Here is a 27,221-nt window from a genome sequence, read left to right as displayed (position 1 = left end):
GCGTGACACATCATGTTTAATATTAGGGCCAGATTTAGTATTACAGTTAAGATTATGGCCAATGTTAAAAATTAAGGGTATTTGTTACCCTTAGAATTAGGGATCTTGTACAAATTTTGGTTTGTGTTCAGTTAAGTGTTAAATATTGGTTCGACTTTGTCGTTCGGTTTAAGGTCAGGCTTTACTTTTAGTGACAAGGTAAGGATGGAGGATGAGGGCTAGTATAAAAGTCAGGATTAGAATTTACATTTAGGGTTAGAATTACGTTGAGGGGTAAAGACAGGATTTAGGGATACAACTAAGGTATTCATTGAGCTCTCAGGTTCATAGCAATATAAAGGTTAATGTTCGGGTTTATCCTTAGAGTTAGGGTTAAATGTGGAAGTTAGGGAGAGGAGAAAGAAGATGAGAACTGGGCTCTTGATGGTCACACAGGAAGCTCAAATCCAGTGGTGCTGGCACCCCGACTGGGAGAAGAGTGTTACCCCAGAGATAAATAGCCAGCTCTTCTCTCAGCCACACAAAAGAAACTGAGTTCGCTCTAGGAAATAATTGGAGTCTCTTATAAGAAGGGAGATATGCAAATAGGGGGGGAGAGTTTCCTGTTTAAAGCTGTCTCTCTCACTTCCAAGCCTGCACCCGGACAGACAAACTGCAGCCTCTGTCTCTGGCCACTCACCGGACAACCCCCCTGAAAACTCTCCTCTCCAAACACAGGGACAATGAGACTTTGGTTATATCTTGTTCTCATTGCAGCAGCGTGTGAAAGTATTTTCTCCCTTCCCGCGTGTTGGATAGTCAGGAGATTGTTATTCTGTTGCCCTAGATACTCATGTTCCCCTTAATTCATCTTTATTCCCAGGTGCCCGTTCGCAGGTGCAGCTGGTGGAGTCCGGAGGGGGTGTGAAGAAGCCCGGAGACTCTCTCCGCCTCTCCTGCAAAGCCTCCGGCTTCACCTTCAGCAGCTACCTTATGCACTGGGTCCGACAGGCTCCCGGGAAGGGGCTGGAGTGGGTGGCTGAAATTAACGAGGCTGCATCGAGCCAGTGGTATTCCCCGGCTGTTCAAGGGCGATTCACCATCTCCAGGGACAATTCCAACAGCCTGGTGTGCCTGCAAATGACCGGCCTGGGAGCCGAGGACACCGCCCGGTATCACTGTGCCAGACGCACAGGGAGAGGAAACCGAGTAGTGCTCATACAAAAACCAGAGCGGAAGAAATCCCATTTCTCCCCTTCGACACACAGCATTGGGCCACAATCGTGAGAAAGAACAAACGGGGTGAAAAAACCTAAAACCTTCGCCGTCACTTTTTCACTGCACAGCTCCAGAGGGAGATGCAGCCCCCTGCAGACCCTTCTCGGAGCGCTACTTGCTCTCTTCAAGCCAGAAGCCTCGCTGAGGCGGATGGGAGGCTTCCAGAGAGTGAAGAAAGCAGCATTTGGCCCCCGATCTCCGTCTGAACTTCCCAAGGCACATTCCCCTCCGTTCCCTGCACTTTTCAGCAGAGCCGGACCTGGCGGGGAAGGGGGCTGGGCAGGGAATTGACTCCCAGCCGTCGCTCTGCGCCCTGGTGAATTTTCACCAGTCTGAGAGTGTCTCAGCCCAGTGGGACCCTGTGACCCGACCCGAGTCACTGACCCCCCCCCCCCCAGTGGCCGGCCGTTGCACAGCCCCACTGCTCGCGAGGTGGGGGGAGGGGAGGGGCTGCAGAAACGAATCTTCCACCATCACCTAAGTTGACTAGGAACAGGCCCTTAATACAAGCCGGGGGAAGAGTTGTTTTAAAAGGTATCCATGTCTTCCTTATCCAAAAGTGAAATGAGGAACCCAGCGCTCTGTGAGACATCCAGACTGTTCTGTGAACACGAGTGGAAGTAATTCACATCACCAAGGGAAGGAATTTGAGTCTCTTATAAGGATAAAAACAACGAGGAGTCCTGTGGCACCTTAAAGACAAATTTATTTGGGCATAAGCTTTCGTGGGCTGGAGCATCTGACGAAGAGGGCTCCAGCCCACGAAAGCTTATGCCCAAATAAATTGGTTTGTCTTTAAGATGCCACAAGACTCCTCCTTGTTTTTGCTGAAACAGATTAACACGGCTACCCCTCTGAAACTTATAAGGGTAAACATGGAAATAGAGGTGACAATTTCCTGCTTAAATCTCTCTTTCTCTCTCCATGCCTACACTGCACTCCAAGAGACAATCAGTCTGTGCAGATACCAGCCAAACCTCGGCCCCCCAGATAACTTTCCCCTCCAACACCAGGCAAAATGAGAGTTTGGCTGCATTTGCTTTTCATTGCAGTGGCTTGGAAAGGTAATTTCTCTCAGTCGTTGTATTGTAGAGACAGGAGAATATTGTACCCGTCGCCATTCATACTGATAAAAGAAAAGGAGGACTTGTGGCACCTTCGAGACTAACCAATTTATTTGAGCATCAGCTTTCGTGAGCTACAGCTCACTTCATCGGATGCATGCAGTGGAAAATACAGTGGGGAGATTTATATACACAGAGAACATGAAACAATGGGTGTTACCATAGACACTGTAACGAGAGTGATCTCTTAAGGTGATCTATTACCAGCAGGAGAGCGGGAAAAACCCTTTTGTAGTTATCATCAAGGTGGGCCATTTCCAGCAGTTGACAAGAACGTCTGAGGAACAGTGGGGGGATGCTTTAAACGTCCAGATGCACACTCTACCACCATTCTGCACTTGCTCAGCCAATAGTTGAACAGCTCCTGACTACTGTCCAGGGTGCCTGTGTATGGCTTCATGAGCCATGGCATTAAGAGAAGGCTGGGTTCCCAAGGATAACTATAGGCATTTCAACATCCCCAACAGTTATTTTCTGGTCTGGGAAGTAAATCCCTTCCTGCAGCCATTTAAACAGACCAGAGTTCCTGAAGACGCAAGCGTCATTAATCTTTCCCGGCCATCCCACATTGATGTTGGTGAAACGTCCCTTGTGATCCACCAGTGCTTGCAGCACCATTGAAAAGTACCCCTGGCGGTTTATGTACTGGCTGCGTTGGTGATCCGGTCCCAAGACAGGGATATGCGTTCCGTCTATCGCCCCACCACAGTTAGGGAATCCCATTGCAGCAAAAAGAAAAGGAGGACTTGTGGCACCTTAGAGACTAACCAATTTATTTGAGCATGAGCTTTCGTGAGCTACAGCTCACTTCATCGGATGCATACTGTGGAAATTGCAGAAGACATTATATACACAGACACCATGAAACAATACCTCCTCCCACCCCACTCTCCTGCTGGTAATAGCTTATCTAAAGTGATCATCAAGTTGTGCCATTTCCAGCACAAATCCAGGTTTTCTCACCCTCTGCCCCCCCACAGACAAACTCACTCTCTCACTGGTAATAGCCCATCCAAAGTGACCACTCTCTTCACAATGTGTATGATAATCAAGGTGGGCCATTTCCTGCAGAAATCCAGGTTCTCTCACCTCCTCACCCCCCTCCAAAAACCACACACACAAACTCACTCTCCTGCTGGTAATAGCCTATCCAAAGTGACCACTCTCCTTACAACGTGCATGAAAATCAAGGTGGGCCATTTCCAGCACAAATACAGGTTCTCACCCCCCCCCCTTTTTTTTTTCCAAAAAACACACACACACAAACTCACTCTCCTGCTGGTAATAGCTGATCCAAAGTGACCACTCTCCCTACAATGTGCATGATAATAAAGGTGGGCCATTTCCAGCACAAATCCAGGTTTTCTCACCCCCCCACCCCCATACACACACAAACTCACTCTCCTGCTGGTAATAGCTCATCCAAAGTGACCACTCTCCCTACAATGTGCATGATAATCAAGGTGGGCCATTTCCAGCATAAATCCAAGTTTAACCAGAACGTCTGGGGGGGGGGGGGAGGAAAAAACAAGGGGAAATAGGCTACCTGGCATAATGACTTAGCCACTCCCAGTCTCTATTTAAGCCTAAATTAATAGTATCCAATTTGCAAATGAATTCCAATTCAGCAGTTTCTCGCTGGAGTCTGGATTTGAAGTTTTTTTGTTGTAAGATAGCGACCTTCATGTCTCTGATTGTGTGACCAGAGAGATTGAAGTGTTTTCTGACTGGTTTATGAATGTTATAATTCTTGACATTGCACATCCACCAATGTGATATATGCCATCATGTGCCAGCAATGCCCCTCTGCCATGTACATTGGTCAAACTGGACAGTCTCTACGTAAAAGAATAAATGGACACAAATCAGATGTCAAGAATTATAACATTCATAAACCAGTCGGAGAACACTTCAATCTCTCTGGTCACACAATCGGCTGTTACTCTGAAACCTGTCATTGCAGCAAAGCCATCTCGTATGACCTGCACATTTCCCAGAGTCACTACCTTTGATAGCAGCAGCTCAATGATTGCCTTGGCTACTTGCATCACAGCAACCCCCACAGTAGATTTGCCCACTCCAAATTGATTCCCGACTGACCGGTAGCTGTCTGGCATTGCAAGCTTCCACAGGGCTATTGCCACTTGCTTCTCAACTGTGAGGGCTGCTTTCATCTCAGTATTCTGGCACTTCAGGGCCAGGGAAAGCAAGTCACAAAGTTCCATGGAAGGGCCCTTACGCATGCAAATGTTTTGGACACACTGGGAATGATCCCGGACCTGCAGCACTATGCGGTCCCACTAATCTGTGCTTGTTTCCCGGGCCCAGAACCAGCTTTCCATGGCATGAACCTGCCCCATTAACACCATGATCTCCAAATTGCCAGGGACCGTGGTTTTAGAGAAATCTGTGTTCAAGTCCTCATCACTGTGCTTCTGTTGCCTCCTCACCTGGTTTTTCAGGTGCTGGTTCTGCATAAACTGCACGATAATGCATGAGGTGTTTACAATGGTCATAACTGCTGCGGTGAGCTGAACGGGCTCCATGCTTGCCATGCAATGGCGTCTGCTCAGGCAATCCAGGGAAAAGGGTGCAAAATGGTTGTCTGCCGTTGCTTTCACAGAGGGAGGGCTGACTGATGACATTTACCCATAACCATCCATGACAAATTTTTGGCCCCATCAGGCATTGGGAGCTCAGCCCAGAATTCCAATGGGCAGCAGGGACCATGGGAACTGTGGGATAGCTACCCACAGTGCACCGCTCCCAATGTCCACGCTTGCCATGGTACTGCCACCGAATTAATGTGCTTAGTGTGGGTGCATGCACTTGACTTTATACAATCTGTTCCCAAAAATCAACTTCTGTGAAATCGGAGTAATTTCATAGTGTAGACAAAGCCTTAGTTTTTAAGCTGCCAGAGAATTCCTCATTGGTTTTGTGGATACAGACTAACATGGCTACCCCTCTGATACTTGTCACTCTGCTGAGGATGTTATCTTAACAATTTACCATCTCGCAGATCAGATTAACAGGTAATGTGTTATAGACAAAGTCACTCAGCCAGAGCCGGATCTCTGGATAAATCACTCTCCTATTTGAGCTCTGAGTTGGGGATTTCAAGTCAAGCAGAGGATGAACTTATCAGCCCCTTACAAGAAGCCAGTGTATGCAAACGCGGTGACTCAGCTCCCTGCGTAAAACTCTGCCATTCCCCAGGCCCTGCAACCCTCGCACTGAAAAGCCACAGCCCTGAGCCGCAGCGGTCATCTCCCGAGAACACCCGACACGGGCAGAGACACGAGACGTTGGCGTCTCTCTCTGGCAGAGCTCAGAGGTGATTTACTCCCCAGCAAGAGCGGGGCATCCCCAGGTTTCTTCTCCAGCAGAATCGTCTGATGCCTGACGTGTCCTTATTTGCAGGTGTCCCGTCACAGGTGCAGCTTGTGGAGTCCGGAGGGGGTGTGAAAAAGCCCGGAGACTCTCTCCGCCTCTCCCGCAAAGCCTGAGGGTTCCCTTCACGGATTAGTTCATGGAGTGGGTCTGTCAGGCTCTCGGGAAGGGACTGGAGTGGGTCGCCCGTATCAGCAGCGGCAGTGGGACTAGCACTTGGGAGGCTGATGCAGCCAAAGAGCGATTCACCATCTCCAGGGACAATCCCAGCAACCTGCTGTGTCTGCAGCTGACCGGCCTGAAGCCCGAGGACACCGCCCGCTATCGCTGTGCCAGACACACCCCCTGCACAGTGAGGGGAAGCCGGTCTGAGCTCAGACGAAAACCTCCTGTGGCGGTTACCAGAGAAAGTCCCGGCTCGTTTGATGCTGCCAGTCCGCGGCGCTGGGAGCTCACAAGAGAAAGCAATTTCGTCCGTTTGAAATGGGGGAAATGAACCCGGCTGTACAGTCAGATCTAGATCCACAGGAGGCGGAGGCACCGGGAACCAGGTGTCCCGCACTGGCTGTTGGGGATTCACTCAGTCCCAGATATTCTATTACAGACATTGGTTTGAGTTCAAAGGAATTATTATCTGACAAGAGAACTCCAGATATTCCCATGTTCGCCTCTCAGTTCTCTGAAACGTGTGAGGATGGAAAGCAGCATAGGTGAAAACACAAACCCTGGCATCTATAAAGGGAACTGAACCCCTATTCGTCAACGCGAGAGAGCTGTGTGGGACATGTTTTAAGATGTTACACAGTATTCCACTCCCTGCCCCGTCCATTGTCTCACTCCGATTAACCTCATCAATGAACTGGTCTCCAAACAGTCTGAGAGCCTAGTACCATGGCGCATTATGGATTCAATTATCCATCCTTACCGTCTGAGCACCACTCAGTAAAACCGGCTATTTAACATTCCCTTGTTTCCCCATACACCCCCCACCCCATCTATCCATCCATCAACAGTCATCCTTCCTATCTATCTATCTATCTATCTATCTATCTATCTATCCGCTCACGGTGCTTAGCCAGAGGAACCTCTCTCTTATATGAAGGGGTCTCTATGCAAATCAAGAGCTAATCACCATGTTTAAATCCTGCCAAGTCTCTGGCCCTGCAGCTCCTCCCAGAAGAAGGCGCAGGTTTTTCCACACTCTCACTTTCACTCTTCCCCTCGGAATTTCTTACACAAAACCCAGGAAGATGAGAGTTTGGCTGAACTTAATTCTCACTCTGTCAATTCTCCCAGGTAACTATTAAAGAGCAAAGTGTACTCCCCTCCGGGTTCCTGAGCGTGATAGAATCAGGGGTCTAAAGAAATCTCTATTTTCAGCGGCCAGGCTGCGGGTCCTGTTGGTGGAGTCCGGAGGGGTTGTGAAAAAACCTGAAGCCTTCGGGTTCACCGTCTGCAATTATCTCATGGATTGGATGGATCCGTCTGGCCCCCGGGAAGGGGCTGGAGTGTCCATTGGGATTTGCATCAAACCCAATGGATGGAGCGAATTCCTCATGGGGACAAATCCTTAGCTAGTGTAAAGTCACACAACTGCTTTCACTAGGTTCGAGTTACTCTCGATTTACACCCGTGAGGATCTAGCCATTTAAGCAAAAGGGGATATTTAGCGCATTAATGCCACAGAGGGTGATTTTTAGCACATTATAACCGGTGTGGGGCCCCTCGCCTTGGCGTCTCCGCCCTTCACAAGCGCCTATTGCCTTTATCCCCACAAGGCCGCCGTGAGGCCGGGGAACTATCACAGCCCCTGGTTCAAAGAGGAGGGACAGACGCCGGGACATGCAAATGGGCAATGCAGAGTCCGGGTGGGGCTGTGGGGCAGAGATCACCCGGCGCCTTACTAAGCCCCACTAACAAAGCCTGGGAATATGGGCACAGCTGCGACTTTCCAAAGGGACTGAGGGATTCTTTTCACCCCACTGACACCTGTAAATCAAAGCCCTGAGTCTCAGCTGGTACCAATGGGTGTTGCTGAGACATCCCGACCCACAATAAATCTCTGCAATTTCATAATTTCACCATGGAGATAAAAGACCCCGCCCCTCAGCCCTTGATGACATCACTCAGCCCAGCGCTCGTCCTCAGGTCAATGGGGACAGTCACGTGACCAAGGGCTCTAAGATCGGGGTCACTGCAATTGCAGGCAGAGGCTGAGGCCGAGGGAGAAAAAGACCCCGGAATGGAGAGAGACCAGAACGCGGCTTCTACTGAATAACATAGAGCCCAGTGCTCCCTTCATCCTTCCGTGAAAGTCCCATCCTAGATTAGGCAACCCCTGAATTTTAACTGCCAGGACTTCCATTGTTATAAACAAGCGTGCCTCAATTTCCTCTTGGACCCAGAGAGTCTCACATGCACCGCCCCCGTTCTCCTGCCAAATATTTTTCTCTCCAACCCTCTAATCCCAAGGGCATGAAGAACAAGGGGTGTCCTGCACTGAACCACCCGAAACATGCTCTGTCAGGCCATAAGATAGTGTTGAGGGGTGAGAGATCACTTTAGTCCTCCCCGGGATAACAGTATCCCGGCCGCCCAGGGGCTGCACAGCACAGAGAAAGGGACCGTCTGCACCGATAGTTAATCACTCAAAATAGTAAGGGTAAGAGTGTGTGTCTCTTATAAGGAGCGGGGCATGCAAATAAGGGCGAGAGTTTCCTGTTTAAATGTGTCCCTCTCCCTGCCCAGGCTGCAGCCGGAGACACAATCCGCAGCCCCCTGGGTCTGTGCAGTGACCAGCCAGTCCCCTGAGAACTTTCCCCTCCAGCACCCGAGAAAATGCGATTTTTGCTCCTTTTATTTTTCGCTGCACAGGCTTTGGAAGGTATTTTCCTCCTCTGAATAACTGACAAAGTTAGAAGAATAGTTTCTTACCTCTGCTTTTATGTCGATATTAACAACCTCTCTTTATTCCCAGGTGTCCTGTCCCAGACACTGGTGGAGTCCGGAGGGGATGTGAAAAAGCCCGGAGACTCTCTCCGCCTCTCCTGCAAAGCCTCCGGGTTCACCTTCAGCAGCTACCACATGCACTGGCTCCGCCAGGCTCCCGGGAAGGGGCTGGAGTGGGTGGCTGAGATTAGGGGCGATGCATCCAAGCAATGGTATTCCCCAGCTGTTCAAGGGCGATTCACCATCTCCAGGGATAACGCCAAGAGTGAGCTGTATCTGCAGATGACCGGCCTGAAGCCCGAGGACACCGCCCGCTATTACTGTGCGAGACACAGTGAGAGTAAAACGGTCGATGCTGATACCAAAACCAGAGCTGCGGGACTTCCCGCGCCGGCCGCATGGGGGCAGCAACGACACAAGCAAAACTCTCCTGGCTGGGCCGCGGGAGGGGGAAGGGCCGTCAGGACTGAAACCTCCGACGTCACGAGTTAACTCTTTCATGTCCTGACTACGTCCCCCCTCCCAGTGCATTGCGGAGCGCTGCTCGCCTCACGCAAACGGCTCTTCTCGTGGGAGTGAACGGGGGATCTCCAGGGAGCGAAGCAACGAGCCATTGGCCCCTTCTCCATCCGGCTAAACCTGCCGGGGACTATTTCCCTCTGGTCCCCGCACAGCTACCTGGAGCTGGTCACTGCTGGGAAGGGGATGCAGTCCCAACTCTCTCCCAGCGCCAGCGGGTCCCAGCCCCATGGGACCCCGTGAACCGGACCCTTCCCCCCCCCACACACAGCCCGCTGCTCAGGGGCCCGCGCTGCAGAGCTGAGATTCGCCCTGACTTATGACTATTTATATTTATTTGTTTCCTTTATAACAAACAAACAAACAAACGAAAAAGAACCAGCTGCGGACACCGCCACCTGTCACTGCGCCAGAGGCACAGTGACCAGAGCACAGCAGGGCCGGTACCAAAAGGGGAAGTGGCTTCTCAGCAGTGCAGAGATACCGGGTACCGTGGCATTGGTAGGATAGCAGCTCCCCGACTCAATGTCTACAGATACACTAGCCCATGTATGCCCATGACAATGGACCACCCAAGACAACCACCAGACTTTCTGTTCCCTTCTCACCTAGACAAAGACACCCCCTCTCTGACCCCTCTTTTATACACTGATAGAAACAACTTAGGTATTGCCCCTCTAACATTGTTAGTTGCCACCCTTTACCTTGTAGAGGTTGCTTCTATTGAAACATCTCAGTCCATCACCCTGTCTGTCATACTGACCGGATCTTTAAGAGGGGTGAGTGTGTTCTTGTCAGGGCCAGCTCAAGGCACCAGCTTTCCAAGCAGGTGCTTGGGGCAGCATTCATAACCTTGTATCGGGGTGTTCAGGAACTACCCTTAAGGAATGTGTTGACGTGAATACTTAGTGCATAGGAATGCTTCTGTTTTTGTAGCGCCAGGCCTGTCCTTGCCCAGATGATGCACTGGGTAGCTAGCCTGCAAGCCGGCATCTGCTTTCTAACAGACCCTGACTTTTGCTCATAGTTTGACTCTTGCTATTTTCGCTTTAGATTCCCAGGGTCTGACTTTAGGTCAGGTCTTAGGTCACACACCAAGCCCTTATACCAGGTCTTATCTAGCAGGTGCTCTCTTTGTACTACACCCTGCTTCACATATGGGGAAACTGAGGTATAGGGAGGAGACGGGACTTGTCCAAAGTCACCCAGAACGCAAGTGGCAAAGGCAGTAACAGAACCAAGGTAATCTGTCCCAGTCCAGTGCCCCATCCTACAGACCCCACTGCTTCGCCTCAGCAGCATGATTGTCTTCATCGTCATCAGTCACGTGGTCATCATGGGCCGTGTAATGATGGCGGTCAGAGTCGATGATTCTAATAGATATTGCTGGCAGTAATTACAATACTAATGAATTGTATCCCTCACAGTTCCTCACCCACCAGGCACCTCACACACATACAAGGGTTAATGATGTAGCACCTTACCAGGGGACTCATTGTCTTTGACTATGTATCTGTGCAGCGCAATCGGCTGAACCTGCGGATGTGGCAGGTAAACAAACCAGCCTGGCCCACCAGGGACTTTCCCTGCACAAGCATCGCCTCAAGTTTGGGAACACTGCTCTAAATCATTGATGAAGATATTGAACAGAACCGGACCCAGAACGGATCCTGCGGGGCCCTTCTCCTTATGCCCTTCCAGCACGACTGTGGACCACTGATAGCTACTCTCTGGGAACGGTTTTACAACCAGTTATGCACCCACCTTATAGTAGTGCTGTCTGTTTGTATATAGGTCTGTTTGTTAGCCTGGGATAGAATTTTGGCTTTGGCTTTTTGATACTCTTCTACTAACACTTGAAAACAAGGGACAAAGAAACTGTGATGTTGCTTCTGCCTAGTCAGTTGGATTTGTTGGTACAATGGGAACACATAAGAGCAGTTAAAGTGACAGGTTTCAGAGTAGCAGCCGTGTTAGTCTGTATTCGCAAAAAGAAAAGGAGGACTTGTGGCACTTTAGAGACTAACAAATTTATTTGAGCATAAGCTTTCGTGAGCTACAGCTCACTTCATTGGATGCATTCAGTAGCTCATGAAAGCTTATGCTCAAATAAATTTGTTAGTCTCTAAGGTGGCAGAAGTACTCCTTTTCTTTTAGCAGTTAAAGTGTTACTCAGAGCACACTTTAAGATTGCCTCAACCCCTATCTTAAGACAAAATCAAGCAACCAGTCAGGAGGGGCAAGGGGGATTGGGGGGCGGGGGAGGTATAAAAGATGAAAAGACCAAAGAAATGCCTGTCCCTGACCGGAACACAACCTCACTCCTTACCCCTCCCATGGGGTACAAAAGGGGTCAGATGAAGACACCAGACCCAAAATTGAACATGTCCCTAAACTGTAAGGGGTGGGACTGTGGGCGTGCATTGCAGGTATATTTGGGCCTGCTAAGAAGGAGAAGATGGGAATAGGGCAATGGGGAACAGGGACACAGGCAAGGGTCAGAGCTGGGAAGGGGTTATGGGGTAAATGCTCGGCAGTGTCAGAGCTGGGAATGGAACACTGACATGTAGAGCTATGGACATATTTGCTTGGAATTAACCCCAATAAAGATTGCATTGTCTACACTTGGACTTCTGGTCTTTTGCTGCTTACTGTCTGCATGACACAAACCAGGGAAGCGGGAGGGTGGAGGGAAATCCCTCTAACATCTTGGTGCCATGACTCAGATGCATCACGTCGGCCAGGTGAGTGATAGCCAGGTAAGTCCCCCTCTCCAACAGTCTGCGCAGCTGCTTGCAGGGGGTTATGATGGGCTCTCATGATGAGAGTTGCAGGTCCTTGCAAGCTGGGGTAATGGTTATGACGTTCCCCTCTGGTGTTATTTGGACCGGTGATCTGCTAGGCCTCTCCAATCCTTGACTCTGGGAGCCAGCCTGACCCTGCTCTGCTGTGAGATCCCCACTCCTGGGCTGTTCATGCTCAGCCTCTGGCATGTCAGCTGCTCCCAGCTACTTGCAACTGAATGACACGAGCCAATACCCCCGGTCCCAGACACAACCCTAGGAACCTCGTCTTGCAGTGTCCAGTTATGCCCGCTGGACGCTGCGAGCTTAAATGAGTTCATCAGTTTAACAAAGAAATTGATATGTACCAGGCTTGTTATCCCAAGGGGAGCCTCTGACACACTGCAAACCAAACACACTGCTTCAGGTAGAATAAACAAACAGATTTATTAGCTATAAAGATAGATCTTAAGTGATTATAAGTCAAAGCATAACAAGTCAGATTTGGTCAAATGAAATAAAAGCAAAACTCATTCTAAGCTGAACTTCACACTTTCAATGTCCTTAAAAACTTAGATGCTTCTCACCACAGGCTGGCTGGTTACGTTTCAGTCAGGCTCGCCCCATTGATCCTTTCAGTCGCTTGGTGTGGTGCCTATAGGTGTAGGTGGAAGAGAGAGAGAGACAGCATGGCAAATGTCTCTCCCTTTTATCATGTCCTTTCTTCCCTCATGTATTTGCCCCCTCCCCCCATCCCCTTCAGAGTCAGGTGAGCATTACTGAGTCTCTCCAAGCAAGGTTGAGCAATTTCCCTGGTGTGGCCTCATGCAGGTGAGTCATCGCATTGTAGCTCCCTTGCTGGACAATGGCTCTTGATGGGTTGATTGACACGATGCCCGGGTGTTGGCTACTTTCCTTGCTGTTGCCTCTGGAGACCTAATATCTGGCTGATTCCCCAACTTTCAGCATGTTTTAGTGACTACCATACAACACAATTCTCATGACTTCATATGCATTAATGATACACATATATGGATAGAGAAATGACTTTCAGCAGCTCATAACCTTTCCCCTGATACCTTACAAGGCATGCTTTATATGTGAGATCACGATTATATGAAAATGAAGAATATGGGGGTTACAATACACTCCGCCAAGGTATAGAATGTCACACCTCCCCCCTTAGTTCACTGAAAGAGGGTTAGTCACTGACTATCTCAAAGGCAGTTTGTTGTTATGGTTCTCTTGGCATCCAGCCATTAAGGCCATGAGGCAGCGTGCCTCAGTTTCCCCATTCATCCACAGCAAACCTGTTTTTTTATGGTTTTCTTTCCCTCCAGTGTTCTCTTCTGTGTGGGCTCTTAATTGAATCATGTTTCTGGTATTTTGATATCTCAGGGTCTGCCAGGATAAGGTTTCAGGGGGATCCTGCACATTGACTGGCCCTTTGGGGAGCGGTCTCCCAACCCCAGGACTGTACATATGCAGAAAATCCAGCTCCCCTTTTTGGGGTTACCTTGTGTTTCCCCCTCCCAGCACTGAGTCCTTCCCTGCCCCCTAGAGGACTGTGATCTGTGCTCTCTGGACTAGGTGTGTTTACCCTTTGATCAGATGCACCTTTTCCCCGTGGCTTTCCCATAACTGCTCCCTGTCTCTCACCTGCCTGGGGGAAATCACCATCCCCCTCCCCCTCGAGAGTTGGGACATCTGTATTCTGGCAGACTGCCACCTGGTAATTTCTTGGTCCCAACTCCTCTGTTATCCCAGGCATTGGAGCTGCATCTTGATTTAAAGAGACACACTTACTTTCCAAAAAATTAACAGAAATAGCATCCTGAAAAATGGGGACCTGGATTGGGGTACCCTCCGCCACCCCTTTCTCTGTCCCTGAGAAGTCAGCTGTGTGACTGCTCCCCTCCAGGAGGTCAGGTACACAGTTTCTTCTCAAAACCTGGGTCACAGGTTGAGTGCCTGGGTGCACAGATGCTGACCCAGCCATCCTCCTAATGTTGTGGGCATTCTGCCCCAAGTGACTAGTGAGGAGACATTCCCGCAACCCCGTTATTCCTTCCCCAGTTTCCTCCTCTAGGTCCCCCCCTAAGACACATTTCTCTGTGCTCCATAAGAAGGGATCCGTCCCTCGTTCAGCTGCAATACTCTGCCAGCTAACTACTGGGACAGTTTCCTTAATCCCTGACACCTCTCCTGCCCCTGAGGGCATGTTGCCTTCTGCTGGAAAGGAGCTAGTCTCAGCCCCTCCCATACTTGGAAGCACCCTGCTTCCGGTGTTACAGAGTCACAGGAACCCTCACCCACCTCAGTGGTTTCTGAGATCCCATGTCCCTTCTCTGGGCTCTCCTCTGGGACACATTTCCCTATGCTTCCTAGAGCCGGGTCTGTCTCTGGTTCAGCTGCAACTTGCTGGCAGCTAACAACCTGGACAGTTCTCTCCCTGGCAGACATCACACCCCATCCCTTCCTGATGTGGTGTTGCTTCCAGCTGCAGTGCAGGAGTTGGTCTCAACCACCCTCCCACCTGGAAGCATGTGGCTTCCCCCAGCTGCAGAAGAATCAAGGAGACTCTCCCCCATTCTCTCAGCAGTTCCTGAGGCCTTACCCTTTCCCTCGGGGGGTCCCAGCATAACACTCCCTCCTGCTGCAGGAAAATACTTTAACCTGAGCTACACAAACAAAAAAATCATTACCGAGGAGCAGGTTGAATAGGAGGTGTTCCATTACCCCCACAGTCAAAACACTTTCCCAACCACATGGATTTTAGCTAGTGGTACGAGGGATTTGCTTCTGCCCACCCCCACTGTGACAGGTTGGATCATAGAAACCCCTTTGGGGCTGCCAACTGATGTGCTACGACTACTTCTGCCCCTGCCTTCCTTGCCAGCTTGGGACTCCAGAACCCTACCTGGCTGTGCCAGACACACTTGCTGGCCACAAACACAGACCCAGGTCTGAATCATGTCCCACAAAATGCAAGCTTAATTAAAAGCAGCTTAAGAAATGTTCTTGTCTTTAACACTCAGATGCCCAACTCCCAATGGGGTCCAAACCCCAAATAAATCCATTTTACCCTGTATAAAACTTATACAGGGTAAACTCATAAGTTGTTCGTCCACTAGAACACTGATAGAGAGATATGCACAGCTGTTTGCCCCCCCCCCCAGGTATTAATACATACTCTGAGTTAATTAATAAGTAAAAAGTGATTTTATTAAATACAGAAAGTAGGATTTAAGTGGTTCCAAGTAATAGCAGACAGAACAAAGTGAATTAACAAGTAAAATAAAATAAAACATGCAAGTTTAAGCCTAATACCGTAAGAAAACTGAATACAGACAAAACCTCACCATCAGAGGCATTCTAGTAAGCTTCCTTTTACAGACTAGTCTCCTTCTAGTCTGGGTCCAGCAATCACTCGCACCCCCTGTAGTTTCTGTCCTTTGTTCCAGTTTCTCTCAGGTATCCTTGGGGGTGGTGAGGCTATCTCTTGAGCCAGCTGAAGCCCTAATGGAGGGGTCTCCCAGGGGTTTAAATAGACTTTCTCTTGTGGGTGGAGACCCCTCCCTTCCCCTGTGTAGAATTCCAGCTACAAGATGGAGTTTTGGAGTCACATGGGCAAGTCACATGTTCATGCATGACTCAGAACTTACAGGTAGCAGCGATGGTTCACATGCTACCTTGAACGTCCTCATGTAGACTTCTTATATGGATTGGAGCCTTCCAAGAACCATTGTCCACCAAGTGCTTCTTGATTGGTCACTTAACTTGCAAATTCCTTTCTAAAGAAGCTGACCAAATGCCTTACTAAGGCTATTTAAAATCAAACAAGTACACAGCCAATATTCACAACTTCAAATACAACAATGACACATGTATACAAATAGGATGAATATATTCAGTAGATCATAACCTTTACATAGATATGTTACATGGCATAAGTAGCACAAAACATGTTCCAGTTATGTCACATATACATTCATAAGTATATTTCCATAATGTCTTATGGGGTACAACATGACACCCACAATCTCTGCTATTTTGCCAGGCAACATACTGGCCTTTGGAACCACACTCTGCTTAACCAGAGAGATCTGGGCCCCTGTATCCCTCTGCCCCAAGTATCCCCTGCTATCAATTTGGACAGCCGTAACATGCTGCATGTCTGGTTCTGCAGAGGCTAACCTCCCAGAGCCAATACGATAGGTTTCAATTGCTTGGGGGTGGGGGTGGTGGTTCTGTGTTGAGGGCAGCAGAACTAACAGGAGCTATTGGTTGCCTGCTTCCTCCTAGCACAGGGCATCTATTCCTCAGGTGATCAGTGGAATTACACTGATCGCACCTTCTGGGCTCTTCTGCTTTAACAGGAGATTTGGGATGAGGGTTAGAGGAATGGTTTTGGGCAAGAGAGTGTTTAGGATCCCAACTCCCTTCTCTCTTCCCAGGGGCAAAATGGGATCCTCCCTTCCCACAAGTTTAAACTCCTCTTTCTCTGGCCTGCCCTCAGTAGACGCCTGATTCTGTTCAAAGGCATCAGCTAAAAAAGCCATCTCCTCCCCAGACTTCACATCTTTGTCCCACAGACACTGCTTCACCTCAGCCTGACATGTGCCTAGAAAATGCTCTTGAGCAACAAGATCCAACATTCCCTCAAAACTTGCCACCTCCTTGCCCCTCACCCATTTTCCCAACAAATCTTTCATTTGATTTATATATTCCCCATTACTCATCCCAATATCCCTCTTAAGATTCCTAAATTTAACTCTATATGCTTCAGGGGTAATCTGAAAACTTCACAAAAGAGTATCTTTAAATTTACAAAGTCTAAAGCATCTTCACTAGGCATTCCACTGAATACGTTTCGAGCTGTACCAGGTAATTTCACAATCAGGGTAGGAAATCTCTTAACACCAGAGATTTCATGTATCACACACGGCCTGTCAAAGGCCGTTAGATATTCAGCTCTATTGTCATCCTCACTGTGTGCAGGACATGTGTTCCCATTTGTGGATTTTTGGCGTGATGGGAGTCATTGTGGTCGGGGGGTTCTGGCTCTGCCTCTCTAGCAGGTCCAGCTGGTGTTTTCGCTCTCTCTCTCTCTCTCTCTTTTTCTTCCATGGACCTTCTGTGAGCAGCCTCCTCTGGCTGTCTCTTTCCTTTTTCTTTTCTCTCCAGTTCTGTCAGTGGCAGTCATCTCTGAGGCTCGCTCTCCTTTTCTGCAGACTGAAGCCTAAAAAGCTCCAACTTCGCAATCACTTCACTCATTTTCTTGCTTTTCTGTTCCTACTTCCCTTTCCTGAAATAAGCAAACAGAAAATAACGAAAGTGTGACCCCCTCCTGACTGCTCTTAGCCACTGCACTGAAGACTCACTTAAAATCACCAATATCAGGGCTTAAAGTGTGAACTTCACTCGGAGTAACAAGCCGCACATACACCCTGCTCGCTGCTCCACTGACACCCCCTCCGTTGCTGTCTGGACAGGGGATCTGCTCGGCCTCTTCAATCCCTGACTCTGGGAGCCGGCCTGACCCTGCTCTGCTGTGAGAACCGCCACTCCTGGGCCCTTCACCCACAGCCCCTGGCATGTCAGCTGCTCCCAGCTACGTTCAAGCCAATATCTCCTGTCCCAGAAACAGCCCTAGGAGCCTCCGTCTTGCAGTGTCCAGTTATGCCCAATAGACCCTGCCAGCTTGTATAAATTTGTCAATTTAATAAAGAAATTATTATGTACCAGGCTTGTTCTCTGAAGGGGAGCTTCTGACACACTGCAACCCAAACGCACTGCTTCAGGTAGAATAAACAAACAGATTTATTAGCTATAAAGGTAGCTTTTTAAGTGATTATAAGTCAAAGCAGAAAAGCAGGGAGCTGTTCATTCCTCCCAGGGGTGCAAAAGTATCAGCAGGACCCCAGCGCTCTGTGCCCGGCGCTGCAGAGACACACAGGAAGGGAAGGTCTGACTCCTGCACCCTGAGCTCTGGGGAGAGTCAATCCATCACTGGCAGCAGGAGTGTGTGTCTCTTATAAAGCGGGGCATGCAAATGAGGGAGACAGTTTCCTCTTTAAATCTCTGCCTCTCTCTGCGCAGGCTGCACCCGGAGAGACAATCCGCAGCCCCCTGGGTCTGTGCAGCCACCAGCCAGTCCCCTGAGAACTTTCCCCTCCAGCACCCGGCAAAATGGGATTTTTGCTCCTTGTCATTGTCGCTGTGGCAGCTTTGGAAGGTATTTTCCTCCTCTGAAGACCTGGCAGAGTTAGAAGAAGATTGTGTTCTCGCTGTTTTGATACCGATATTAATGGCCTGTCTTTATTCCCAGGTGTCCGGTCCCAGACGCTGGTGGAGTCCGGAGGGGGTGTGAAGAAGCCCGGAGACTCTCTCCGCCTCTCCTGCAAAGCCTCCGGGTTATCCTTCAGCAGCTATGAGATGAACTGGGTCCGCCAGGCTCCCGGGAAGGGACTGGAATGGGTCGCTGCTATAAAGTACGATGGGAGTAGTACATACTACCTCGATGCAGTGAAAGGGCGATTCACCATCTCCAGGGATAACGCCAAGAGTGAGCTGTATCTGCAAATGACCGGCCTGAAGCCCGAGGACACCGCCCGCTATTACTGTGCGAGAGACACAGTGACACCAAACCGGTTTGTGATCGTACAAAAACCCAGGCTGCGGAATCGCCCTTCTCCCGGCGGCCGCGCGGGGGCAGCAGCGACACCCCCCGCTTCGGGCTCGGGCAGGAGACCCGGCACCCATAGAATCATAGAATATCAGGGTTGGAAGGGAACCCCCTGCTCAAAGCAAGACCAATCCCGGGTGAATGGAACACAAACCTCCAGTCTGTTTTAACCGTTCCGTTCCCAAGCAACGTATTTCCCCTTCCTGCCCAGAGCCCCGCTGGGCCTGAGGTGCAGAGACCCCTGGCTTCATCTGTGAACTGCAATCCGGAGTGAGTTCTGTTCTGAGTCGCTCTCCCCTCAGAGACCTGGCACGTTGGCTCTGCCGGGGCCCGTCTCGGTGTCAGACTCACAGGACAGCGTCTGTCAGTGTAAAGGGGACAAGCGCGTTGGGGTTTGTATCAGACCCAACGGATGGAGCAAATTGCCTCTGGGGCCAAATCCTCCGCTAGGTTAAAGACGCAACTGCTTTCACTAGACACGAGTTACTCCTGATTTACACCGGGGAGGCTCTGGCCCTTCCAGAAAACTGGGATGTTTATGGCATGAATGCAGCGGAAGGTGATTAGTTCATTATCACCGATGTGGGGCCCCTCACCGGGGCATCTTCGCACGAGGTTATTGCCTTTATCCCCCCAACGCCGCCGGGATGCCGGGGAACTATCACAGCCCCTGGGTCAGAGGGGGACTGAGGCAGAGAGATGGAGGCCGGGGTGTGGAAATGGGCCATTCAGGGTCCGGGAAGGCTGGGGGGCAGAGATCACCCAGCGCCGGAATAAACCCCGCTCCGCTGCGCCTGGGGATGTGGCACCGCCGGTACTTTCCAAGGAAACTCGAGTATTTTTTCCATCCATTTGACAGCTGGAAATCACAGCCCTGGTGTAAACGGTGCAGCTCAGGATCCTGCCCACAATAAAGTGCCCCCACGTCACAGAGTCACCATGGAGACAAAAGGCCCCGCCCCTCAGCCCCCGATGGCCTCACTCAGCCCAGCGCTGGCACCCAGGGCATTGAGGAGAGTCACGTGACCAAGGGCTGTGGCCAGGGACAAGGTGGGATTTCATGGGGTCGCTCAGGGGGAGGCGGCTGCCGAGGGAGAAGCAGAGGCCCGTGGGTGGCAGAGGGTCACCATCTCCAGAGACAATTCCAACAACCTGCTGCATCTGAAAATGACCGGCCTGAAGACCAAAGGCACCGCCCGGTACCACTCTTGGTTCCCGGGCAATGTGTCTCCCCTTCCTGCCCAGAGTCCCGCTGGGCTGCGGTGCACAGATCCCTCGCTCCATCCTTGAACTCCAATCCGGAGTGAGTCCTGTTCTGAGTCGCTCTCCCCTCGCAGACCTGGCACGTGGGCTCTCCCGGGTCCCATCCCTGTGTGTGTGGGAAAGACCCCAGGAATATTCATACCGAGACTCAAGCTATAGCCACTAGATTATTCTTCCGTCCCATGGCTGGGGGAATAAACAAGGAGTCTTTACACTGGTGCCTGTTGTAGATCCTAGATGGGGAAGAGAAGTTTGATAACGGGCTCTTCAGTCTGGCAGACAAAGGTACAACAGGATCCAATGCTGGAAGCTGAAGCTAGACAATGTCCAGCTGGAAAGAAGGTGATTTTTTAAAAAGACATTGAGGTGAATTAACCATTGGAACAACTGATCAAGAGTCATGGTGGATTCTCCGTCATGAGCAATTATCGTCTCTATGATTCTGTGTCTTTCAGAAAATAAACAAATGCAAAATCCATCAAGGGAGATTTAGGTTAGATATGGGGTGGGGGGAGGACTTTCTAAGGATAAGCATATTTAACTATCAGCGTTGGAACCGGTTACCTAGGGAGGTTGTGAAATCCCCATCACTGGAGGTTTTTAAGAACAGATGAAGAACCAGGGGTGGTCTAGGTATATCTAATCCTGCCTCAGTGCAGGGGGCTCTGGAATCACATCTGGAATTTTCAAAGGGTAAAGTCAAGGGGAATTAGATACCCCATTACCTAAGACCCCTTCAAAATGTCAATCAACATTCCAGTAGGTCCTGCTCCAAACCCCACTCAGACCATTGGAAGTCCTCCCCTTGCCTTTAGTGAACTTTGCATCAGGCCCATAAAGCACAATATTCCCCAATATCTCCAGAAAAGGTCAGAAACCATAATTCCTTTAAAGGCCACTAGACTGAAGAGACAATTCAGCCAAAATATGTTGTTGATGCTGGATAAAGTGCTCATGGTGTCTCCGCATTAGCTGCCCAGACCCCTCCTTGTGTCCTAGCCATGCAGGTGCAGATCTATTAAATGACTTAGGCAGGGCATTAAGGATATGCATTTGCATATCTTTTTTTTTCTTTATGAGCCATGTCTGAGCTCTAGCCCTCAAGCTATCTTAGGTTTTTATACCGTCCCCATGAATGTACTGTTTGAGCATTTATGGCAGGGGTGGGCAAAATTTTTGGCCCAAGGGCCACATCAGAGGGCCAGGTAGGGAGGACTGTGCCCCCCCAAACAGACCTGCCCCCACCCCCATCCAACCCCTCCCCTGCTCCTTGTCCTCTGACTGCCCCGAAGCCTATCCACCCCCCAGGCCTCCTGGGATTCCCACCCCTTATACAATCCCCCCTGCTCTCTGTCCCCTGACTGCCCCCTGGAACTATCTGCCCCTTACCCTACCCCCTGGCTCCCTGCCCCCTTACCATGCTGCTCAGAGCAGCAGAAGCTCGCAGCCATGCTGCCCAGCAGGAGCAGCGGGCCGGAGCACTTGTGGTGCGGTGCACTGGGACTGTGGGGAGGGGGGACAGTAGGGGAGGGGCCGAGGGCTAGCCTCCCTGGCCGGGAGCTCAGGGGCCAGATGTAGCCCACAGGCCGTACTTTGCCCACCTCTGATTTAGGGTAACAAGAAAACATTTTACAAATACATTAGAAGCAAGAGGAAGATGAAGGACAGGGAAGGACATTGCTCAATGAGGAGGGAAACACAGTCACAAGAAAATGCAGGAATTGTCCAAGTGTTAAATGTCAATTTGTTCAGGTTTTCTCCAAGGAGGTTAGCAGTTATCAGAGGACTAACAGTGAACATCAGTGCAAATGGGGTAGGATCTGAGGCTAAAATAGGGAAACAACAAGTTAAGAATTACTGAGACAAGTTAGACGTCCTCAAGTCAGCAGGGCCAGATGAAATACACCAGAGAATACTTAAGGGACTGGCCAAAGATATCTTAGCGATTTAAGAATATTTTTGAGAACTCTCGGAGGATAGGAGAGATCCCAGAGGACTGGAAGAGGACAAGTGGTACCTATCAATAAAAAGCAGAATAAGGGCAACCCAGGAATTATAAACCACTAAACTTAACTTCTGTACCCAGAAAGAATGGAGCAAATAATCAATTTGTAAGCACCTAGAAAATAAGGTGACAAAGAACAAATCACGTCAAACCCACCTCATATTCTCCTTTGACAGGGTTACAAGACGAGGGGATGGGGGCAGGTAGAAGAACAGTGGATGTCGTATATCTCCACTTTAGTCAGACATTTCATACAGTCTCAGATCGCCTTCTCATCAGCAAAGCAGTGAAATATAGACTGGTGAACCTATTATAAGGTAGGTGCAGAACGAGTTAGAAAATGTTCTCAGAGAGTAGTTATCAATGATTCACAGTCAAGCTGGGAGGGAATACGGAGAAGAGTCCCACAAGGATCTGTCCTGGGTCCACTTCTATTCAATAGCCCCATAAATGACTTGGATAATGGCAGAGAGAGTACATTATAAAGTTTGCAGAATAGCAATCTGGGAGGGGTTGCAAGCACTTCAGAGACTAGGATTAGAATTCAAAATGAGCTTGACAAACCAGAGACATGGTCTGAAATACACAGGCTGCCTCCACACTCACTGTCTGTGTAGCTAAACCTGACAAGAAAAGGCTCTGGCAGGGGGAGGTAGCAGTAAATTCCTTCCTGACCCCAAATATCAGCCAGTTGGACCTTGAGCCTGTGGGCAAGATCCACCAGCCAGAAAGAGTTCTCTGTAGTCACTCAGAGCCCGCCCCACCTAGTGTCCCATCACTGGCCATTGGGGATATTTGCTACCAGCAGTTGTCAATGTGCCTACAATGGCACGTGGCCATCTCATCATACCACCACCCACCATAAATTTATCAAGGTCAGTCTTGAACCCAGTTGGGTTTTTTCCCCCTTTCTAGTATTAATTCTAACTGAGATTTAATTTTAAAAAAAGCCACCTAGAGGCATTTAGATGCCTGGTTTATATTAGGAAGAAAGGCAGTTTTGGAAATCTTAACCTAAGTAAACTGGAAACCTACCCCTATTGTTACCTCCTCTTCCCTCTCTCTTACCCCTTTGTTTGCTGCCTGGCTTTAAAGACTTTTTGAACTACCTCATGCAAATTAAATAGGGCAACTGCTTTTTGAAGAGCCAGAGAACATCTCCTTCTCGGACACACACCAAATACCCTACTTTGTGCTGTCTATCTTCGTCTGTTCCATTGGAATTCTGATTCAAAAATAAATACCATGCGTTTCATTTTTCTTTCCCTGCTGGCAGCTTTCTCAGGTAAGAACTTCAGAGGCACCTGGGATAAAAGAAGGAAACAAATGCTGCAAAAATGAACGTTCAGTTCAGTCTTTGATTCTCCAGAGCACTGAAGAACCTGCTTAGATGCTTTGCTGAATTACGGCCTAGATCTTTAATATCTGTCTATTTGCAGGTGTCTGGTCACAAATCCAGTTAAGCCAGTCCGGAGCAGAAGTTAAAAAGCCAGGAGACTCTGCAAAACTCTCCTGTCAAGTGTCTGGCTACACGTCCACTAGCCACGGTATGCACTGGGCACGGAGGTCTGCGGGGAAAGGACTGGAATGGGTGTCTTCAATTACTAACGGGGCTGGTGACACCACATACTACACAGACTCGGTCAAAGGGCGATTCACCATCTCCAGAGACAACACCCAGAACCTGCTGTTCTTGCAAATGAATGGGCTGAAGCCGGAGGACACAGCTGTGTATTACTGTGCCAGATGGGGTGAACACAGTGTCGGAGAACGTACCCTTGTTCACTCAAAAACTCCTTAGTGGGAGATTCCAGGTCATCTCTCCACCAGATGGCAGCAGTGGCCCACATTAGGAGAGGCCAGGGAAAGACCTCACCACAGCTCAGAATGACACCTGTCCTGTATGCAGGGACATGTCTTAATGACAGCACTGGATAAAACATCATTCGTGGGGCTCATGCGAGAATGCTTTTCTCTCCCGCTGAAAATTTCAACTCTCTTTTTGTTGAAATTTTCTGCAAAAAACTTCAACTTTCTGTCAATGAAAAGGTTTATTTAATTTTGAGGAAAGCAGACACTTTCTGGAAACATCTTGGTTTAGCCAAAACCCCAATTCTCTTAAAGTTTTCATGGAAAGTTTTGGGCCAGGCCTAATTATTTGCCCTTTTTCAATAGAAGGAGTCTGCTTCAGTAAGGCAAGGAGTGGACAGACAGACAGACATGTTCAGACTATTCTTACCTCCTCTTGCTACTCCCCCAGACCTACCCCTTACTTTGTGTCCTTCCCCTCTTGCATCTTTCCTTTGACCAAGTCCCTGATCCTTCAAGTGGAAGTCAACAGGGCTCCAGAATTTGGAGCATCTTGAAGGCTTGAGATAAAGGCCCTGATTCAGCAAAACACTCTGTAACTTCGCATTTCCGGAGGAGTCTAAAGGTCCATATCCAGGGGGATAAAAGCCCTGTGGCACGACTGTGTCTGGCCTGGGTCAGCTGGCTGGGGCCAAGGGGCTAAAAATTGCTGTGTAGACATTCAGGCTGGGTCTGGAGCCTGAGCTCTGGGATCCTCCATCCACACAGAGTCCCAGAGCTCAGACCCAGCCCAAGCCTGAATGTCGAAACAGCCATTTTTCGCCGCTTGGCCCCAACCAGCTGACCCAGGCCAGCAGCGGGTTTATCCCTGTGTAGACAAACCCCAACAGAGTGAGAAACCCAGATTCTATTGAACATAAGAGCTGCCATTATGGTGCAGACCACGGTCCGCATTGCCCAGTATCCTGTCTGACAGTGGCCTATACCTGAGCTTCAGGGGAAGTGTACGTAACAGGGCAATTCTGCAGTGCTTCATCCCTGTCTTCCACTCCCAGCTTCAGGTAGTCAGAGGTTTAGGGTCACCCCAAGCATGGGGTTGCATCCCTGAGCATTTCAGCTAATAGCCATTGATGGACTTATCCATGAATTTATCCATTTTTCACCAAGTTATAGTTTTGGCTATCAAACCATCCCATGGAAATGAGTTCCACAGATTAGCTGTGCACTGCATGAAAAAGTACTTCCTCTTCTTTAGTATGACTGATAGAACCAACATTAAAGGGTTTAAAAAAGTGTTATTTAACCCCCAGCTCCTTCAACAGCCAGGCTGAGGATTTCCAAGCTGCCCTACAGATATGGACACATCATTCCTCTTATAATCCTTCAGGGACGTTAGAAAACCTCCGCCTCTGGGATTCAGGAGACTCAAGTCCCTGCTCTAATGAGTCTTTTATTACTGATAGCGAGTGCAACAACCTTGCAACTCCCACGTCCCCTTGGGAGCTTAGCCCTTAATCTATAAATTCCGAAACCCACCCCTAAAAATTTCATCTTACATAACCACACTCAGATCGCAGAAAACATACCCCCAGGGAAAAGAAATACAGAGAGCAGAAGGCAAGGACAAAAATAAAGCTGAGCTTGCTCGTGTCGCTTGCAATGATCATTCCAGACAGAAGTAGGGAATGGACAGTGACAGCTTTAGGTTGACTGGTACCCGACACTGTGTATAACCCGTCTGGTGGACACAAATATTAGAGGGTGTTTGGGTATTTCTCTATGATTCAGTAACATCAGACAAATTTTCACCAGGCCTTATATAGCCTATGGCGCTACTCAGAGATCCAGTGAGCTGATATCTCCCTTAAGGACTCCTGAATACCCCAACCCCCGCTCTCAGCTTTTACAAAACAATCTCTGCAAAGGGTCACCCACCCCGAAAAGGAAACGGAGCCTGGCATCTGAGCGCACTGCCTCTCACCTGGGAGATAACACTCACTGCCTGACTGAGCAGCGTCCCGCACCAGGGAGCCTCTTGGGCTACGACTCTCACAACAACAGAGGGGATCCTGACCCACAAATTGCCCTATTTAAGGTACTGGTAGAATAATAATAAATAATAATTCTGTCTTCAAGTCTGTCAGTGATAGAAAGGGTTTAATAGACTTTCTCCAGTTCTTCAAGAAGAAGTATTCAGACATGAGCAGTAATAACAACCCCTAGCTATTCTGTAGTGGCTTTCATTCATAGATCTCAAAGCACTGACAAAGGAGGCTGAATATCATCTCCCGCACACTTCAGAGACATACAAATTGTGGCCTCAGAAGTGTAATTTCTTGCCCAAGGTCACCCATCAGATGAGGAACAAAGTCAGGAATAAACTGCTGGGTTCTTGAGTACCAGGCTAATGTGCCCAAACAAGATCGCGCTGCTCCCAGGGTCTCACAAGAACAGAGGGACAAGCAGACAGAACTTAGTGGAAGCTTTAAGCTGTCAGGGGATAGGAGGGAAGGTTCTCTCATGGATCAGTAAATGGCTAAAAGATAGGAAACAAAGGGTAGGAATAAATGGTCAGTTTTCAGAATGGAAAGGGGTAAATAGTGATGTCCCCCTAAGGGTCTTTACTGGGCCCAGTCCTATTCAACACATTCATAGATGATCTGGAAAAGGGGGTAAACAGTGAGGTGGCAACCTTTGCAGATGATACAAAACTACTCAAGATAGTTAAGTTGCAGGCAGACTGCGAAGAGCTACAAAAGCAGTGGTCTCCCCCCGGTCGATCGCGATCAACTGGTCGATCCTAGAGGATCTTCCAGTTGATCGCGATCTCCGGCAGTGCAGCGGATTGCCACTAAGACAGACTCCCTGCCTACCTTGGCCCGATGCTGCTCCCAGAAGGGGCAGGCACGGCCCGTGGCCCAGGAGGTGGGGGGCAGGGGGAATCTCCCTCTGCACACTGCTCCTACCTGCAAGAACCACCCCCACAGCTCCCATTTGTCGGGAATGGGGAGCTGTGGCCAACAGGGCAGTGCTTGCAGAGAGGGGCAACATGCGGAGCCATGTGCCGCCCCCTTCACTCCCACCCCAGGGGCCACAGGAGTGTGCTGGCCATTTCCAGGAGTAGAGTGGGGCCCAGGTAGGCAGGGAGCCTGCCTTAGCCGCTGGGGGTAAATGCTGCCTGGCAGGAGTCCGCACTCCAAGCCCCAGCCCTGAGCTCCTTCCTGGAGCCAGCACCCCATGCCCCAGGTGTGGGGAAACTACGGCCCGGGGGGCCGCATCCGGCCCTACAGACATTTTAATCTGGCCATTGATCTCCTGCCAGGAAATGGGATGAGCCATGGCTTCATGCGGCTCCCGGAAGCAGCAGCATGTTCCCCCTCTGGCCCCCATGTGTAGAGGTAGCCTGAGAGCGGAGGACACCGCCGTGTATT

The 27,221-nt window shown here is 49.6% G+C and overlaps 1 protein-coding gene across 1 annotated transcript in view; it reads left to right on the top strand.

The window, feature by feature from the left end:
* Positions 1–722: 722 nt before the first annotated feature.
* Positions 723–27,221, top strand: part of LOC141997153 (uncharacterized) — a 42,850-nt gene continuing 16,351 nt past the window's right edge. Inside the window, exons 1-5 of the mRNA XM_074969437.1 lie at positions 723–768; positions 863–1,188; positions 5,911–6,126; positions 8,649–8,658; positions 8,752–9,057. Coding sequence (XP_074825538.1) covers positions 723–768; positions 863–1,188; positions 5,911–6,126; positions 8,649–8,658; positions 8,752–9,057 — 904 coding nt within the window. The remainder of the gene's footprint in view (positions 769–862; positions 1,189–5,910; positions 6,127–8,648; positions 8,659–8,751; positions 9,058–27,221) is intronic.

Source organism: Natator depressus, chromosome 13 (genome assembly GCF_965152275.1).
Source record: "Natator depressus isolate rNatDep1 chromosome 13, rNatDep2.hap1, whole genome shotgun sequence".
NCBI classification, from domain to species: Eukaryota; Metazoa; Chordata; order Testudines; family Cheloniidae; genus Natator; species Natator depressus.
This window is presented reverse-complemented; position numbering and strand designations above follow the sequence as displayed.